Here is an 18,298-nt window from a genome sequence, read left to right on the forward strand (position 1 = left end):
GACTAAATATTTTATACAATATTCACTAAAAAACACAAACTGTAATTCATATCTGTGTTTTTGAGAGGGAAGAATTAACAGTCATCTAAAATGTAGAGCTCAGAAAACATTGCAATTAATTATTCATCTACATAGATCAGCTCCTTTACAAAAAGGTACTATAAGAACTGCAGTGGATTAATTTAAAGGATCAAAATATTAATTTTGTTTGGCTTTACAAGTTCTCTAGCAGCATAAGAGGTGACATTTTTCTGCAGGGTTTAAAAGTCCCTGCCCTCTTACACAATATATGCAAAATAGAATAGAAAGGGAGCTATAGACATGATTAAACATGAATAAATTGGAATAATTGTTATTTGCCATGACTAAAAATAGTGAGTGGTCAAAAAAAGTAATTCCATCTGTTTGGACCACCTCCTCATAAAAAGGTATTTTATAATATTTTGGGTAAGAGAATAAACCCAGTGTGTAAGAAAACAGGGATTATGGTCCTCATTTAGGTTCAAACCTCAGTTTGTGGAATAAGCGCAGTGCTCCCGTTCAAAGTTCAATGACAAGGACTGGCTGCGGTTTTAGCCATCTCCTGGTCACTGCAGAAGCAGCAGATCCAAGGGAAAGACATAAGCGCATTTTAACGTATTATACCAATAATGCATAAAAATGTTATAAGTCTACACACAATATCCATGTAATGGCAAACACAACACATTTAAGCATTCACACCAGAACTATGGCATATAATATCAAACTGGACATGTCACCTTTGAATGTTGAAACAAACTCTTGATTTTTTTGAAACAAAAACAAACGCATAAATAATGTATTCTATGTTCAATCCTGAGCTCAGACTCTCCCACATCTTTGTTCTCATTCTGCAGCTGCCAGGGCATAGTAGTTTCAGTCAAAAAGGAATCAATATAAGGGGGAGGCATAAAATTATGCTACTATAGTGAAGGTGACTGCTTTACATACATTGGGCATTTTGAGAAGATGATGGTTCCATTTTACAGTAATCTGTGCTGCTCCATCAGGGGAGAAAATGTACATACTCCTGACCAGCAAGGGGGATAGGGGTGGAAATTATACGGCCTGCATTCAAGAGTCCACGTGACAACTGAAGCAATTTGCGCCGCATCTAATGGATTTTCACGCAGACTGCAAATCAGGCCATCAAGTAAGCTGGTTTGTTTGTACTCTTGATACAGCATTGGAGTCATTTGATGCAGTTAGGTGGAAAGGGTTAGAAGAAAACACTACAGCAGTACAGTGATACTCCAAAACAGGATTGAAAAACCATTAGCATATGCCATCCCTTGGCTAAAGTCCAGTTTGCTTTCCTTATGTTTTGATGAGCTTGAAGAAGTTGCAATTTAATTCAAAGTCTTCCAGTATTGTTTGTAAAGGAGAATGTAGAGAAAGGAACTAGATAGCAGTTGCAGGAATAGGGGGCTCCTCTTACATTTCAAAACTCTTATAAACAAGAGTACTATATAGTCTGTCAATTTGAAATGCATGTTTGACCATTTTCATCATGCCAAAGAGTCACTACTCCTTTAATTCTGTCACACATGGTCTGCTAGGCCTCATTTTCACTCAATACATTTCCCTTGCATTCCTCTTCAAGGATCTTAAGGGTTGTTGTCTGGGCAGGCATCTCTAAGAATTAGAATGAATGATCAGGGGTGACAGGAAGGAATAATTTAGGATAGAACTTAAATATCATAACGATTATGTGCACCAGGGTGACTCTGCCGGCTGTACTGGAAATGGTCAGTCAGCACACTGGTCCGGCCATACTGGTAGTCCCTGCCAGGAGAGAAGGAAGTAATTCCATTCTGGATCTTTTCAGAAGGTCCGCGAGGGTTGTCTATGCCCTGAAGATCATCTGCTACAAGTGGGAGTAGCTGCTTCTTTGATTCCTGGTTTGCATCATACTTAGCCTAATGAAAAGAACAATGAGAGATTGCAACATTCATAAATAGGTGTCGGGTAGGAGAATTTTAAGAAGTGAACTGCAGAAGAAAGGTAAAGTATAACTAAATAAATAAGAAAGCTCCGTTTAAGTTATGCACAATAGTGTGACTTACTACAGTCTACAATTAATAGAACACTGCTACTTAATTCCAGAGCAAAACAGTCACGAGTGAGAAATGAATTGCATTAAATTACATAGTAAACTCACAGCATTCATTCTATAGTTCAGGTTACACAGGTTTTTTTTAAACGGAATCAGCAATTCTTCCACAGAAGTACTGGATAATCACTCAAGGATTTCTTTCCTCGAAAAATTTAGTTTCAGTGAGAGAAAGAATGGGGCATTTCAAACAAAGTAAATTGTGCTTTATTAGTACAGGATAAATATATGTATACTAAATCATATCTACATATACACACACGTATATAGAAATACACAGGGGATGCGATTACATCTCCTTAATATTAATAGAACACAGTAATATAGTGATGTATACCAGAAGCTGTAATGTAATCTCCCGTAGATCTAAACAGAACACATGAGTACTTTATTATAAATGAAAAAGACAGGACTTCAAGGTCAGACCAGTTACCATTTAGAAAGAAGGTCCTAAAAATAACATGCTACTACAAAAGCAGAGCAATACTGTTACTGCACAAAACATACAATGAAAGTGCACTATATAGCTGTGACTTGCATAGACCACTACTTTTGCTTTAGGTGCCAGGTCTGTCTTTTAATAAAAAGCAGTTTAGGGCTGAAGGATGTAACATGGCACATCTCAGCACCACACACACACACACACACTTACAGTTACCTTTATACAATGGTACACAGATCAAAATACTCAGACATGTGTACACATACAGAAAACTAAAACCCCAGTTTCTCGGTTACACAGATAACGATATGTATACAGGCACGCATCAAATCAAACTAATGCACACATCTACATTTCCCAGGAATCCGTATAAACAGACAGAGTAGTCACAGCCACTGTACCAATTGCATGCAGAAAACACATTGGAACTCTGGGCTACTTGAATCCTGTGTTGTGCTCTGTGTATGTAAACTAGAGTATACTGCGTAAACAACCATTGCACAGGAAATGTCTAATATAGAATTTAAATGCTAGCAGCAGTACAGCAGAAGTGTGAACATGGTTTTATCCCATGAGCCTTTTGTGTGCTTGTTTCGAAGACTAGAATTTTTGTACACATAAATATATCCTATGCCATTTACATTCAACAAATCAAGTGATAGGAACCAAATTTGCATTCAGATCAACCTAACCTGTTTTGGAAGTTTTCTGCGATTCCTGACTATATGGTCCACTTATAATGGTGGTGCTCTCCAATTTATATAATCTGGAATATTGTTTGTGCAGACACTGATGACATAAATGGGTCCAAGGTACTTATTACTCAAGACCGTGTTACTGCAACACACCACTCCACCCTTATGCATGTACAAGAAATCTCCTAGTGCCGAGCAATGGTCAAAAACAATATTCATACAATGCAAACCAGGATTGTTTCATACCTCATCAAAGAAATATGTGGTCACTTGCTCGCTTTGGATTCTTTAGATCTCTAAAATCACCCCCCTTGGGAACCTACCGTCATTTAATTTCTTTAAAAACGAGTGAAAGGAACATCCTCCCTTTAATTTGACGTGAACTCCAGCAATGTAACTGTTCATGTAATGACATACTAACCTTATTGTACAAGAAGACTCCAAGGATTGCAGTTAACATTCCTAGAACATTGGTACCGGTCACTGGGTTGCGCAACATAAGGAGTGAGACTGTAATGACCATGATTCTCTTGGTGGCATTGGCTACAGAGTAACTAAGTGGACTGATGAGATTCAGGATACTGAAGGCAATAAGGTTTTGGGTAAAGTTACAAGTACCACTGATAATGAGGAGGAACAGTGTCCAGGACCAGTGAGATACGGAGCTCTAGAATAGAAGAGGGAAAAACAAGGTAAAGAATGAGGAAAATGGTGAAGGCACGCAGACACAATAAAGCCAAAGCTGAACATGCATTTTTGGATTAACAGCAAAAACATATGTGAGAAAGGCTCAACTTGATGGATGCAAGTCTCTTTTCAGCTATGTAACCAGTAATAAATGACAAAGGGTATTATTAGTATAAAATGGGGTTAATCTTCTCAAACTCCCTGCACTAATGAAAAGTCAAACACCAAATGGCAATCTAAGCACTGAAACTTGCTGTAGTTTGATAGAAAAGTTGAACTTGGCTTTTTTCATCCTAGATTACTTAGCAACGTATTTGGGTCCCCCAAGTGCCCGCAGTCCTCGTGGAATTCTGAAACATATACCTGCAGCAGGAAGTGGCAGGTATTGCACAGCTTATAAAGGACCTCACTTTGTTTTTAGTTTATGGGGTATGACGGGTATACTCAAGATGTATCTATTAAACTACACTTCAAGTCAACATATGATATTTCCAGTTCAAAATATATGCACACACACACACAGCACATTTTTATGTTCCATGAAGTGTCCCTTTAATTAGTAAAGATGTACTTCCTACAAACCCTGAATAAAGAACAATCATCAGTAAATCATTATTAAGTCAAAATAGGAAATAGTCTTTAGACAAACTGAAATTACATTAGCCCTAGTCAAATGGTCACTCTAATCATAAAACTACAGCCCACTGTAGTGATGATGATGCCAAGAGTACCCTGGCCTTTTCCCCTTGCACTGTGAAACCTTTTAGCAATGGTTTTCCTGTCCACCAGGGTATCGCGGGCTCTGGGTCTGCCCTGAAGCACGGCTAACAGACTTTTGCAGAGGAGCCTGCACCGGCCAATAGCGTCAGCTGATCGCTCTCAGCCAACGAATGCCATTCTGTGCATAGAAATATGCACAGAATTATCATTAGGCAGCCCAATAATCTTGTTCCGGGCTGGCTAATGACACCCCAATAACACTACCGGAGGTGGAGTTATACCTCCAACAGAATAAGGGTTAAACTCAGTAAATGCAGCTTTTCACAGCGACACAGCACATACAGACTCCAGAAGTCATAACCACTTCAAATCACTGAAGTGGTCATAGTGCTTGGAGTAATCCTTTAAAAAACCCAGAATGCTGCACTTAAAAACACTTGCAGAACTTTAGTGAGAAATGCAAAGTATTTTTGATTTGTCAGCAGGGCAAACCGAGGGTAGTGACCTCCAATTGTGTTAATGCAAATCATACATAGTGCATTAATAGGAAGTACCAACTTTTAAAGGTGTATTCCTGACAATAGCAGTAAAACCATTTTAGGTGACGGGCCCCCTGTTAGTAAGAGTAATTTTACTCGCCTTTATTACAGCGCCATGCAAGTCTTGTCGTAGCTGGCCGTACCCAGTTGGGTCTCCTTGATGGGATTATCAACATTTCCAATAAAAAAGCATTGGGAGGCTGTTGCACATGCACAGCAAATCGCCACACTGTACAAATCAGCATCTCCTCGTAGAAATGCATTGAATCAATACATCTCCTTGGGTAGCACTCAGTGTCTCCACCCAAAAAGCACCTCTAGTGGCCATATGAGTGACTGCCACTAAAGGTGTTACTAGGCAGTAATGTAAACTGCCTTTCCTCTGAAAGGTCATTGTTTACATTAAAAAGCATGCAGAGACAGGATATAGACATTAGCCTTTAGTGGTTATGGTGACTATACTATCCCTTTAAAGCTGTGCAGCTTTGACATATTGTCGTTAGACCACACTGGGGCAGTGACAGGGGTATGCAATACACCATAACCTTTGCAAGAAGCATAAGTTGTTACAGTGCTTAGAGCAACTTCGTCTGAACAGACATGTCTGAAGTGTCAGCAAGGGTCACTGAAGGCTACAAAATAAGCCAACAGCCAAATTATTGAAAGTAGAGCATACCAAGGGACATTTTTTTCCATTCTCTTAGCAAGCCCATTCCTGCCTTATTTCATTTTTCTGTGTACAGGATTCCTGTGAAACCAGAATGTGAGGAAGATTTTTGACCATGAAAGAAGCCATTTCTAGGCTCAGTCTACAAAACCTTCTTACCAAGTCACTCTCCACCAAGAAGGATGAAAGATCCAGCAGCACCCATGTCGGGATCATGAAAAAGACTGCATGACAGCCTAGGAGGTTTAGTAATCGCAAGTGGTGTATTCGAGAATCCCGCAATACCTGAACAGTGGAAACAAGAAGCATGCTATAGACTGGAGCACTTAAACAGAATCCACTCTATGTGATGGAACAATTTACAAGTTATTAGCGATCATGCATCGGTGTTGACAACTATAGGTATACGTAACAGCAACCCTTCAAATCAAAACCTTGGAATTCATCTCTGCAATTCAAAACCATATAAAATACCAGACAAATAATGACCTAGTAATATTGTAAAACGAAGTACTTTAGGGTGCTTGCTCATAATCTCAAAATATGGTTTTGCATTTAAAATATTATGCCTTGAGTACTAACTAGACACATATCACAGTTATTCACTAAAGTGTGCAGTACTGGGAATTCAAATGGAATATCACATTCCAAAATAATCAAATCAGAAAAATCTACCCAGGTCAGCTGTTTCCAGTTTGGCTACTTTGGTCTATAATTTGCTATTCACTTTGCTTTCCAGACTATTCAAACATTAGTAAATAACACTGTAGAATTGGTTTTTAATTACTCAGTTTAGGTAACAAATTTAACTACACAACCTGAAAGCTAACTAAAAGCGTTTATGTGTTGCACACCCCCACCTCCAAATTATTATTATTTTTTTAACATAAACAAAAAAGAAAGCAGTATTAAGGCAATATGAGTTTAATTTCACAATATCAGATTTGTGGGTTTATGAAAAGTGTCTGGCAAACATACGTGCATGATGAGAAGAAAATACCAGAGCACATGTGCGTTAAATATGGCAGGAAGATACTACCATCAGTCCCTGCAGGCAAAGCATGCGTTTTATACTTCGCTGCACACCTCACCTTGGCAAAGCTTTGATAAAGCTACTCAGGTAAGTGAACACACGTAACCTTCCCTAACTCAAAGGGTACAGAGTTTGCTTCTATTATAAGGAAATCCAACATAGGGATAGGGAAATCTATGCTTAATCAGAAACAGTTCTGACATAATGGGGATTTTGTACAAAGACAAATTTGGGGAAAGTGTTAAAAAAATAAAATAATGAAGCAATAAGCAAGTACCATCGATTTTAATATACAAACCCTGCGTTCAAACGCTTACTACTCTAGTACTTTGAGGTAACATTTATTTTGTTCTAGATTTTTTTTAAACGCCTAATTTCTATAGGAGCCACCTTTGCTGTTTATTTCACCAGCATATATCTGCGTTTTAATTTATTTCTGCTTGTATTAAAAAAAAAAAAAAAAAAAAAAAAAGTTTACAGATATAAATGTATAGGTTTATGGGTGTCTGAAATTACTGCTCTGAATATATTAATCAGCGTTCCTAAATGCAGATAAATTCCCTATATGGCCTGTGACATCATGCTCTAACCTTTTTTGAGAAGATATTCTGTAGAGAGAAGCAGAGTGTAGCAGCTAATGCACTGATGAGCCCCCATACGTCAAAGGAGATCTCAGTAACAGTGGCCAGCAGGACTCCTCCAATAATGGGAATGAGGGATAGGTACACCTGTAGAAAGGAGGGATGATCATAAAAATATACAACAGGCATTATGTCCTAGTTTAAGCCTTTCTTTGTCAAATAGGTAAGGAACACATCAAAATAGTGTCTACATGCTGTGCACTCAAATCATCAAGCCTATTCCCCAGTTTAAAGGGCATATTGGACATTTTCATCCCTTATTCAATCTAATTTCCAGTATTGTAATATAAAGAACCTACACAGATAAATACAGTGAATTCAGACAGTATTTAGACCCCTTCATTATTTTATATTTGTTTAAATTGCCTGAAAAATCACATTGTCATAAGTATTCATACTTGTACTTCAGTACTTGGTTGAAACATAGAATGTGATGGCAGATAAGAACCATTCTGCCCATCTAGTCTGCCCAATTTTCTAAATACTTTCATTAGTCCCTGGCCTTATCTTATAGTTAGGATAGCCTTATGCTTATCCCACGCATGCTTAAACTCCTTTCCGGTGTTAACCTCTGCCACTTCAGCTGGAAGGCTATTCCATGCATCTACTACCCTCTCAGTAAAGTAATACTTCCTGATATTTTTAAACCTTTGTCCCTCTAATTTAAGACTATGTCCTCTTGTTGTGGTAGTTTTTCTTCTTTTAAATATAGTCTCCTCCTTTACTGTGTTGATTCCCTTTATGTATTTAAATGTTTCTATCATATCCCCCCTGTCTAGTCTTTCCTCCTAGCTATACATGTTAAGATCCTTTAACCTCTTCAATCCATGAACCAGTTTTGTAGCCCTTCTCTGAACTCTCTCTAAGGTATCAATATCCTTCTGAAGATACGGTCTCCAGTACTGCGTACAATACTCCAAGTGAGGTCTCACCAGTGTTCTGTACAATGGCATGAGCACTTCCCTCTTTCTACTGCGAATACCTCTCCCTATACAACCAAGCATTCTGCTAGCATTTCCTGCTGCTCTATTACATTGTCTGCCTACCTTTAAGTCATCAGAAATAATCACCCCTAAATCCCTTTCATCAGATGTTGAGGTTAGGACTCTATCAAATATTCTGTACTCTGCCCTTGGGTTTTTACGTCCAAGATGCATTATAATGCACTTATCCACATTAAATGTCAGTTGCCACAACTCTGACCATTTTTCTAGTTTACCTAAATCATTTGCCATTTGGCTTATCCCTCCTGGAACATCAACCCTGTTACATATCTTAGTATCATCAGCAAAAAGACATACCTTACCATCAAGACCTTCTGCAATATCACTAATAAAAATATTAAAGAGAATGGGTCGAAATACAGATCCCTGTGGTACCCCACTGGTGACAAGCCCTGTAGCAGAGAATACAGTCTTAAAGGACCACTATAGTGCCAGGAAAACAAACTAGTTTTCCTGGCACTATAGGATCTTTAGGTCCGGCCGCCCCCCCTCAGGGTCCCACTCCCGCTGGGCTGAAGGGGTTAAACTTACCTTTCTTCAGCGCTGGGGAACTCTTCTCTCTCTGCCGACATCAGCCGTGCGTGCAAACAGTCCATTGGAAAGCATTACTCTATGCTTTCCTATGGACGTCCAGCATCTTCTTACTGATTTTCACAGTTTCTCTGAAACTGCTATGTTTACAGCTGCAGAGTTAACACTAGATGGACCTAGCACCCAGACCACTTAATTGAGCTGAAGTGGTCTGGGTGCCTATAGTGGTCCTTTAAATATTTTTGGGTATTATGCAACAAGATTTGCAGACCTGGATTTGGGATGTTTCTGCCATTCATCTTTGCAATACATCTAATTGGATGAAGACCGTCAGCAATTGTAAGGTTTCTCCAGAGATATTTGATTAGGTTCAAGTCCAGGCTCTGGCTGGGCCACTCAACTGCAGTTTTTCCTTAAAAGTAATTTTTTTGTTTATCTTGGCTATGAGCTTAAGGCCATTGTCCTGTTGGAAGGTGAACCGTAGGCCCAGTCTGAGTTCCTGAGTGCTCTGGACAAGATTTACATAAAAGGATTTAGCTGTATTCAGTTTTCCCTCAACAGTGACGAGACTCCCAATCCCTGTCTCTGTAAAAAGACCCACCAAGCATGATAGTACCACCACCATGCTTCATCGCTAGGATGGTATTGCACAGGTTAAGAGCAGTGCCTGGTTTCCTTCAGACATGATGCTTTGAACTGAGGCCAAACAGTCCAATCTTTGTTTCCTCAGACCAAAGAATGTAATTTCTCATAGTCTGAGAGCAGGCTTCCATGTGTATTCTAGTGTAGAGAGGTTTTTGGTCTGGCTACCCTGCCTTAAAGTCTAAATCAGTGGAGTGATGCAGTAATAGTTGTCCCAACCCCACACATGATCTCTGGATCCCTCCCAAAATGATCATAGTGTGCTTGGTCACCTCTGTTGCTCAGTTTTGCCTAGTGGCCAGCTGTAGGAAGCATCCAAGCTATTCAAAACTTCTTCCATTTAACATGAATATGAAGGCCACTGTGCTCTTGGGGACCTTTAACAAGGTATGACTTTTTTCTAGCCTTCCCCATATATGTACCCCAACACAATCCTGTTCTGAGCCCTGTAGACAGTTTACTTGACCTCATGGCTTGGTTTGTGCTCTGATATGCATTAAAAGCTGTGAGAGAAATTGGAGAACTATGGGTCCGTTAGATTGGCATGATATTTGCATACAAGTGGACTATCAAGGTAGGATGGAAGCTGGCATAGTAACAAATAAAGTTTCCAAAGAGAATTACAACGAGATCTGGGCCCCTTGGAATGGATACTTTAACACTCAAAATTAACCCCCCCCTCCCCCCTAAATGTCAATCTCACTAAGGCAAGGTAGTAACCACAAGAGGAAGTGTATGTAGAGTCTTTTGAATGTATTTCTTTGGTTTTTTTTTTTTTTTTTTTTTTTTCTTTTGCGGATTATGTAACTAGAAAGGATGGAAAAATGAGTGAAAAGGGAAAGTAAAGAGGGAAGTGTATGTATATACTGTATGTATAATAATTAACTTTTGATAGTACATCAAACTTGCTTCTTTTTATTTTTCTCTTTGTAAGCGTGTTAAATGGATATGTATGTAATTTTTTATCTAAAATGAAAAATAAAATATTAATAAATGTAAAAAAAAAAAGCTGTGAGAGACATTATATACACAGGTGTGTGGTTTTCAAAATCATGTCCAACTAAGTGAATTTGTCACAGGTGGACTCCAGCCTAAGTGAAGATATTTCTAAAAGATGAACACGACAGAAATGGGATTCATCTGAGCTTAGTAATTTCAATTGTCCTAACAAACAGTATTAATACTTATGTCAATGCAATATATCAGATGATTTTTGTACTAAATAAGAAATTTGCAGAATTTTTTAAATTCTGTTTTTTTTTTGCACTATAATTATGCGGTATAGAGAGCAGCTAAACAAAAAATAAACAATTGTAGCATAAAGAACATGTGAACATATATATAGCAATAAACATGTACATTTGTCTCCCCAGGTTTCTTCTTACCTTGGTGGTCTGTTTCTCTTTCATTATTATCCGTGACAGCAGCACCACCCATATTGGCATTGTAGCCTTAACTGGAATGTAAAAACATAAGTGCGTCACAAAGTATACACAAGAAGCCCAAATGACAAACCCAACCCATTCAGCTCAGTGCTACTGGGAAACCGTCATTAGCACTTTCCCCTCCATTCCCAACGATTACTTTGCCCATAGAAAAAACGCCTTTATTTGACATCAGACTTAAACTTTAGGAAACGGGCTTCTTATTCTAAACAAGGAGCAAAACATATTAAATAAATAAAAAAATACTGCTGTACTGATTCACCTGCTCAAAATCAGCAGAGTGGATAAGCATACCAATTAAGGTGTGCATATAAAATAGAGTAAGAATGATTGGCCCTACAGGAATATTAACTACTATTACGTAGAAATGAGAAAGAATTTTGAACACACAAGGATCAACCAGTTGAATGGTAAATAAAATAAAAAAAAAAAATTTAAAAAAAGTGTCTGAGCTCTTGAGTAGGTTTTGTAGCAAAATAAAGCTTATATAATAGGAACACTTTTCTACACATGACATGGTTTTGTTTTTACCCCAGCAAGTAACTTATGTCAAGCATGCAAATGTTGTTGGATGATTGACAAGTTACTTGCTGGGGTAAAAAGTTGTGCAAATTAGTTAATCATGTTTGTTAACATAATTAACTAAGAAGTTGGACATTTGTGCCAAATATGGTAGAGCTGAACATATGCCAAGCAAACAGACACATGATCATCTGACAAACTTTCCTTTAAATGTCAATCTCTAGAATGTACCGTAAATGAATTTCAGCAGAGCTCTCAACACCCTCTCTTCCTGTGTGTTCAACTCATCTTGTTGCAAATACCTGCCTGTTAGTTCACCAGTACAACACTGTGGAATTTGTTGGTGCTTTATAAAAAATAATAAACCTCTGAGTCCTCTTAAAAACTCATCCTATAAACCTCTAATGTCAATGACCATTTGTTTATCATGTATAACCATCACTAGGCCATCAAAGTCAAACGTAAAAAAAATTAAAATAAAGTTAACTCTTCTTAAGCAGGACCAATCAACTGTGCATAAAAAGGTTAATTGTTCTCATGCCAACACAAAATAGCATTGGAGTTCCAATGAATGCCTTACTCCACTCTTTTAAAAAAAAAATAAAAAATAAAAATATCAATTTAGAACTGACAGTAATTGATACACTTCTGCTTATTTAGCCTTTTTGTATGGGAAGCAAGATTATGTCCAGTGGCTACAGAAAATGATCAATGCAAAACCACAAGGCCCCAGACTCGAACCATTCAACTATATGACACGGTGTCAAACCTTTCTCCAAACCAAAAATGTTATCAGATCATAGATTTTTAAACTGGGTTTCCTTTCACTCTATGCAGGTATCCTTAGCATTTAACCACATCAACTGAAACTCAGACATGCTGATTTCAGAAGAGATGATTTCAATATTTTATCTGAAAATGCAAACATTCTATATTCTTTTCCCAGCTTCAAACATGACTCTAAATCTTTTATGCCATTAGGGATTATATGCTCTTCTAATCTAGAGATAGAGGCCCCTGCAAGCACTCATAGATCAAAATCTAGCAGCTCCACGGCCCACCAGGATCAGCTCCCCTGAACTAAGACCAGAAACAGCCCCAGCACCCAGATACCACCACCTGTCCTACAATACATTCATGCCAGAATAAGCTGATGCCTACATAAGGCACATCCCTAGCTGGCCCATCATGCATCCCGTGCCCCATGCCAGCAGCCCACTTCCCAGGTATCCCATGTCAGCAGCCCACCCCCCAGGTATCCCGTATCCCATGTCAGCAGCCCACCCCCCAGGTATCCCGTATCCCATGTCAGCAGCCCACCCCCCAGGTATCCCGTATCCCATGTCAGCAGCCCACCCCCCAGGTATCCCGTATCCCATGTCAGCAGCCCACCCCCCAGGTATCCCGTATCCCATGTCAGCAGCCCACCCCTCCAGGTACACCATGCCAGCAACCCACCCCCCAGGTATCCCATATTATCCAATGTCAGCAGTCCACCCCTCCAGGTATCCCATATTATCCAATGCCAGCAGCCCACCCCTCCAGGTATCCCATATTATCCAATGCCAGCAGCCCACCCTCCAGGTATCCAATGCCAGCAGCCCACCCCTCCAGGTATCCCATGCCAGCAGCCCACCCCTCCAGGTATCCCATGCCAGCAGCCCACCCCTCCAGGTATCCCATGCCAGCAGCCCACCCCTCCAGGTATCCCATGCCAGCAGCCCACCCCTCCAGGTATCCCATGCCAGCAGCCCACCCCTCCAGGTATCCCATGCCAGCAGCCCACCCCTCCAGGTATCCCATGCCAGCAGCCCACCCCTCCAGGTATCCCATGCCAGCAGCCCACCCCTCCAGGTATCCCATGCCAGCAGCCCACCCCTCCAGGTATCCCATGCCAGCAGCCCACCCCTCCAGGTATCCCATGCCAGCAGCCCACCCCTCCAGGTATCCCATGCCAGCAGCCCACCCCTCCAGGTATCCCATGCCAGCAGCCCACCCCTCCAGGTATCCCATGCCAGCAACCCACCCCTCCAGGTATCCCATGCCAGCAGCCCACCCCTCCAGGTATCCCATGCCAGCAGCCCACCCCTCCAGGTATCCCATGCCAGCAGCCCACCCCCCAGGTATCCCATATTATCCAATGTCAGCAGCCCACCCCCCAGGTATCCCGTATTATCCCATGCCAGCAGCCCACCCCCGGGTGCAGTGTCCGCTATACTCACCGGTATGTGCGTAGGACACGGGCACTTTCCAGATGCTGAAATGCGCAGACACGGAGGCAAAGTACTTGCCGAAGGCCAGCGGGATGATGTACCAGCGGTAATACCTGGCTGGCAGCTGGGTGTGCGGGACCCCCCAGGCCCGGAGCAGCGGGGGCAGGAAGCAGCAGATGGCCAGGATGTGGAAGAGGGAGACGGTGACCGGGTACGGGAAGCTGTTCAGGATGATTTTGTTCACCACGTTCCCCCCGGAGCTCACAGAATACCACAGCATGCACAGCATGGCCACCCGGGCCCCCTCCCTGACACCGACAGCAGGCACTGCTCCCCCGCCCCCAGGAACGGTCACCGCCGCCATGTCCCCCGTCTCTCCTGCTCCCACAGGGGGAAGCCGCTCTCCGCACCGGGATACTCACAACAGAGACGTGGAAGTGGGGACGTCAAGAGAATGGGAGGGGGATAGAGCATTTTCACAATCACGTAACTTCCGCTGGAATTACTCCATTAGCTGGAACGTCACTTCCGCTGAGCTTCAGTGCTGCAAAGTGTCTGTGGATGGACTCATTGATAGAATAGGCAGGGAAGACTATTTACACAGCTTGTACTTGTTATATGTAAAGTGTATCTGGCATGTCAAAAGGTAGATTAATATCCATCTGTGTTAACTTTTTATTTTTGTGTTTTGTTTTTTTTTTTGCACTTTATCCACTTTGATTCGCAGTGCTGTAGTGTCCGTTTTAGAATAAACAAAAATAGGGATTTTACAGATTAGAAATAAATTATACAAATTAAAATATTTAGAATACGGTATTAGGGTATTATAGTGCCCCCCACCCCACTGCACATCAAAGGTTAAAAACCCTTAAAGGGAAACTATAGTGCCAGGAAAACAAAGTTGTTTTACTGGCATTATAGCTCCCTGCAGTACCACCCGCCTTCTGCCACTTACCTGATTTCAGCAAAGATGTCCCTTGGTACTGGTTCAGGCTCTGCCTCTACTCCTTCTCCCCCGGCATTGGCTGAAGTCGGGGGCCTAATACACATGCGCCGCAATCGCATTATGACAACTTCGTAGGAAAACATTGAATCAATGCTTTCCTATGGGATTTTAGCTGACGCTGGATGCTCTCATGCATAGCTATCAATAGTCGCCTAGCGACCAGGAAGCGTCTTTTGTGGGTTTAGTGGATTTTTTTAATTTACACTTAAACTATAGGAAACTGGCTTCTTATCCTATACAAGAAGCAAAAAATAAACTAATAAAAAAAATAGTGCTGTCTGATAAACAGCCACAATAGATGGAGTTAACCCTACAAGATAATTATTGCAGTTTTACAATAACTGCAAAAAATACCAGTTTAACCCTGACACTGTGCCTATAGTTTCCCTTTAATTTTTTGTATATAGTAGTATATATAGTGATTAAAGAGTTTAAAGGGACACCATAGTCACCAAAACAACTTTAGCTTAATAAAGCAGTTTAGGTGTTTATTCTTTTAAACTATATTTTAATTTTGACTTGACAGTTTTGGAGGTTGGACAGTTTTACCAGATTGAAGTTCAGCCTCTCTCCAGCCTGAAGTTTCAGTACGGAGCCCCTGCCTCCAGTAAACTTTCCCTAGAGTATTGTACAATTTCCTCTTCTTTGCCTGGCTTTCTCCTCATGAACTGCCATAATTTTTGATTTCTGCTGGATGCTGGCTTCTGGATTTAGCAGAGCATTCTACGTGTACATAAAGCATCCCACTGGGCTTGAGCCTATCTACCAGTAACGGCAGTCCCTTCAGGGAGCCTTCCTGGTCACATGTAAGATGTAGGATGTGATTAGCTGAGTCTCTTACCCATAGGCGTACGCACGGGGTGTGCCGGGTGTGCCTGGGCACACCCTAATCCCCGCGGCATGCCTATGGTTTGAGTCCTGCAGGAACAGAGTTCCTGCACTTTTTTTTTTTAGCAGAAACGCCGTTCCTGCAGGCACTCAGCGCCCCCAAATACCCCCCTTCCTCCCCTCCGTGTTCCCCCTGTCAGAGGTGATGGTTATGGTTATTAACCATAGTAGTGTTGATATTGTATTGTATTATAGAGTTCACTCTCCACTGGACCACCAGGGATGGCACATGACAGCAAGGATCCCCCCTCCCTACATAAGGTAAGAAGGGAGGGGGGATATTTACTAATCTGCCCCACCTCCACAATCCCTCCAAGCATACAGCACACACACACATACAGCACTCACACACACAGCACCTACACACATACAGCACACACACACACAGCACACAAACAGAACCCACACACGTTCAGTACACATACAGCACCCTCACACACAGCACCCTCACAAACACACAACACCCTCACACACAGCACACTAACAGCACCCTCACAAACACATGACACCCACACACATCACACAAACAGCATCCTCACACACACAGTACACTAACACACACACAAACACCCTCACCCACATAGCACACTACCAGCACCCTCATACACATATCACACTAACAGCACCCTCACACACACACACAGCACCCTTACACACACAGCACATACACAGCAGTGTATGTATGTATGTATGTATGTATGTATGTGTGTGTGTGTTAGTGTACTGTGGCGTGTGTTTGTGCTTTAGTGTGCACACCCTAATGCAATAGGCTGCGCACGTCTATGTTCTTACCCTATAAGTTTCGCCAGTTTCACACTAGCTATATGATAATCCAAAGGAAACCCACAACTTTTATTCTCTGCAATTTTAAAGATCTTCAGGAAAAACAATCTGCTTACCCCTTTCACTAAACTATAATAACAGATACTACTGCTTCACTTAAAGAGTCTATCGATTGCCCTAAATCTTACGAAATTCTACTGGAATGCTGGAGCAGCATTACAGCAGTTTCCAGAACTTTAAAGATAGGCTCCAGAACTTAAAGGAAGTTGTAGACAAGGGAATGAGAAGTTTAATAATTATTAATAGACTAATTATTTTGTCACAGAAGCAGCAGTTGCCTATGCAAAATCAATTGCCATATCAGTGGCTGTCTGCAGAGCCTCTGGCTACATTCCTGGTGAGTAGATGCCTCATCAAAGAATTATTAAGGTTCTATTCCATTTTAAGGCAATCTTTTGTTTGAAAAATATTTTGATGAGACCATCAAAAAGCCAATAAAGGCGGAAATGCTCTTCTTTCTCAAGATAGAAGGGGAAGAATATCGGTGTCTAATGCCTGTAAAAAGCCCATGGTATGAGAGGAATTGACCACCTGTAGGAAACATCTAGTGTTATGCCCAACTTTGCGCTCTGATACAACCATGCTTGCTCGGCTGACACAAATTGCTGTAAAAGGGGATTCATTAATTTGGCCAGGAGCTTAGAATAAAGCTTTGTGTCCACTGTAAGCAGGAATATTGAATGAAAATTGTCTCACAACGTGGGTGGTTTCCCGGTTTCGATAATGTAATGAATTATGTTTGCTTACAACATCTCCTTGTGTATGAAACCAAAGTCTTCTATTTGGTTAAATAATTTGGCCAGATGGGGAGTCAAAAGGTTTGCAAACTTATGACATAACAGGGATGGACTGAGAGCCTTTATGGTCCCTTGTCATGTATTGGTGTTTTTGAAAAAATCCCTAAACACCAAAATATTTAATCTCCTGTGTTTAATAATTGCTTCAATAAACAACCCATAGACATTGTCCATTCTCACCAACTTCATGTCAGGCATTCATTTGTAGCTAGTTACAATAATGAAGAGATGAGGTAGCACTACTGAGTGAGCACAGGCAGCACATGGTGGAGAAATGATGGCTGTAGAAGAAGGGGAAGATTTGTCAAGGACAAAGAAAAAGTTAAACAGACTCGATGGATGGTGGAAGGAAGGATAATAATGGGATTTTATAGGACTTTTAAAATAATAAATAGAAGGCTAGTGAGTAAGGAGAAGTGAGTGGTGATGGAATGAAAGAGAGGAACAAGAATGCAGAAATGCTAGAAAAGGAAGTATTAGATTAATTAAGATGAATAAGCAGAAGATATAGTGAAAAAGAAAGGAGTACTGAAAGTGGAGAATCCTGCAGTGGAGTTGAACAGGCATATAGTAAGACATATGCCACATACTCTTATGTGGCAGCACATTAATATCTAAGACTCTAAGTGATTTGTTGTTTAACATTCTCACAATACTATAATTGCATTCCCCCTATACATTGTGTCGCCAGGATCCTTCTAACATGAATTGGTGATAATAGGCAATAGTTCGTTCAGTCAGACCTGCGAAAGGTGAATTATCAAGTGATACCTTACACCCAGCATTGAAGATAATGGGCAGTGCAAGATACAGATAAATTCCCAGATACTTGGGGATGGGGGTTAGAAA

At 40.9% G+C, this 18,298-nt stretch overlaps 1 protein-coding gene across 1 annotated transcript; it reads right to left on the minus strand.

The window, feature by feature from the left end:
- Positions 1–200: 200 nt before the first annotated feature.
- On the minus strand, positions 201–14,386 carry SLC35E1 (solute carrier family 35 member E1). Its single transcript, XM_063457318.1, has 6 exons — positions 13,925–14,386; positions 11,121–11,191; positions 7,508–7,645; positions 6,044–6,169; positions 3,693–3,938; positions 201–1,940 (listed from the first exon to the last, which is right to left on the minus strand). Exons 1-6 carry the CDS (start codon positions 14,277–14,279, stop codon positions 1,713–1,715), a joined length of 1,164 nt encoding a protein of 387 aa, XP_063313388.1. The 5' UTR covers positions 14,280–14,386; the 3' UTR covers positions 201–1,712.
- Between the last annotated feature and the right edge of the window lie 3,912 nt (positions 14,387–18,298).

This window comes from Pelobates fuscus, chromosome 5, assembly GCF_036172605.1.
Source record: "Pelobates fuscus isolate aPelFus1 chromosome 5, aPelFus1.pri, whole genome shotgun sequence".
Taxonomy (NCBI): Eukaryota; Metazoa; Chordata; class Amphibia; order Anura; family Pelobatidae; genus Pelobates; species Pelobates fuscus.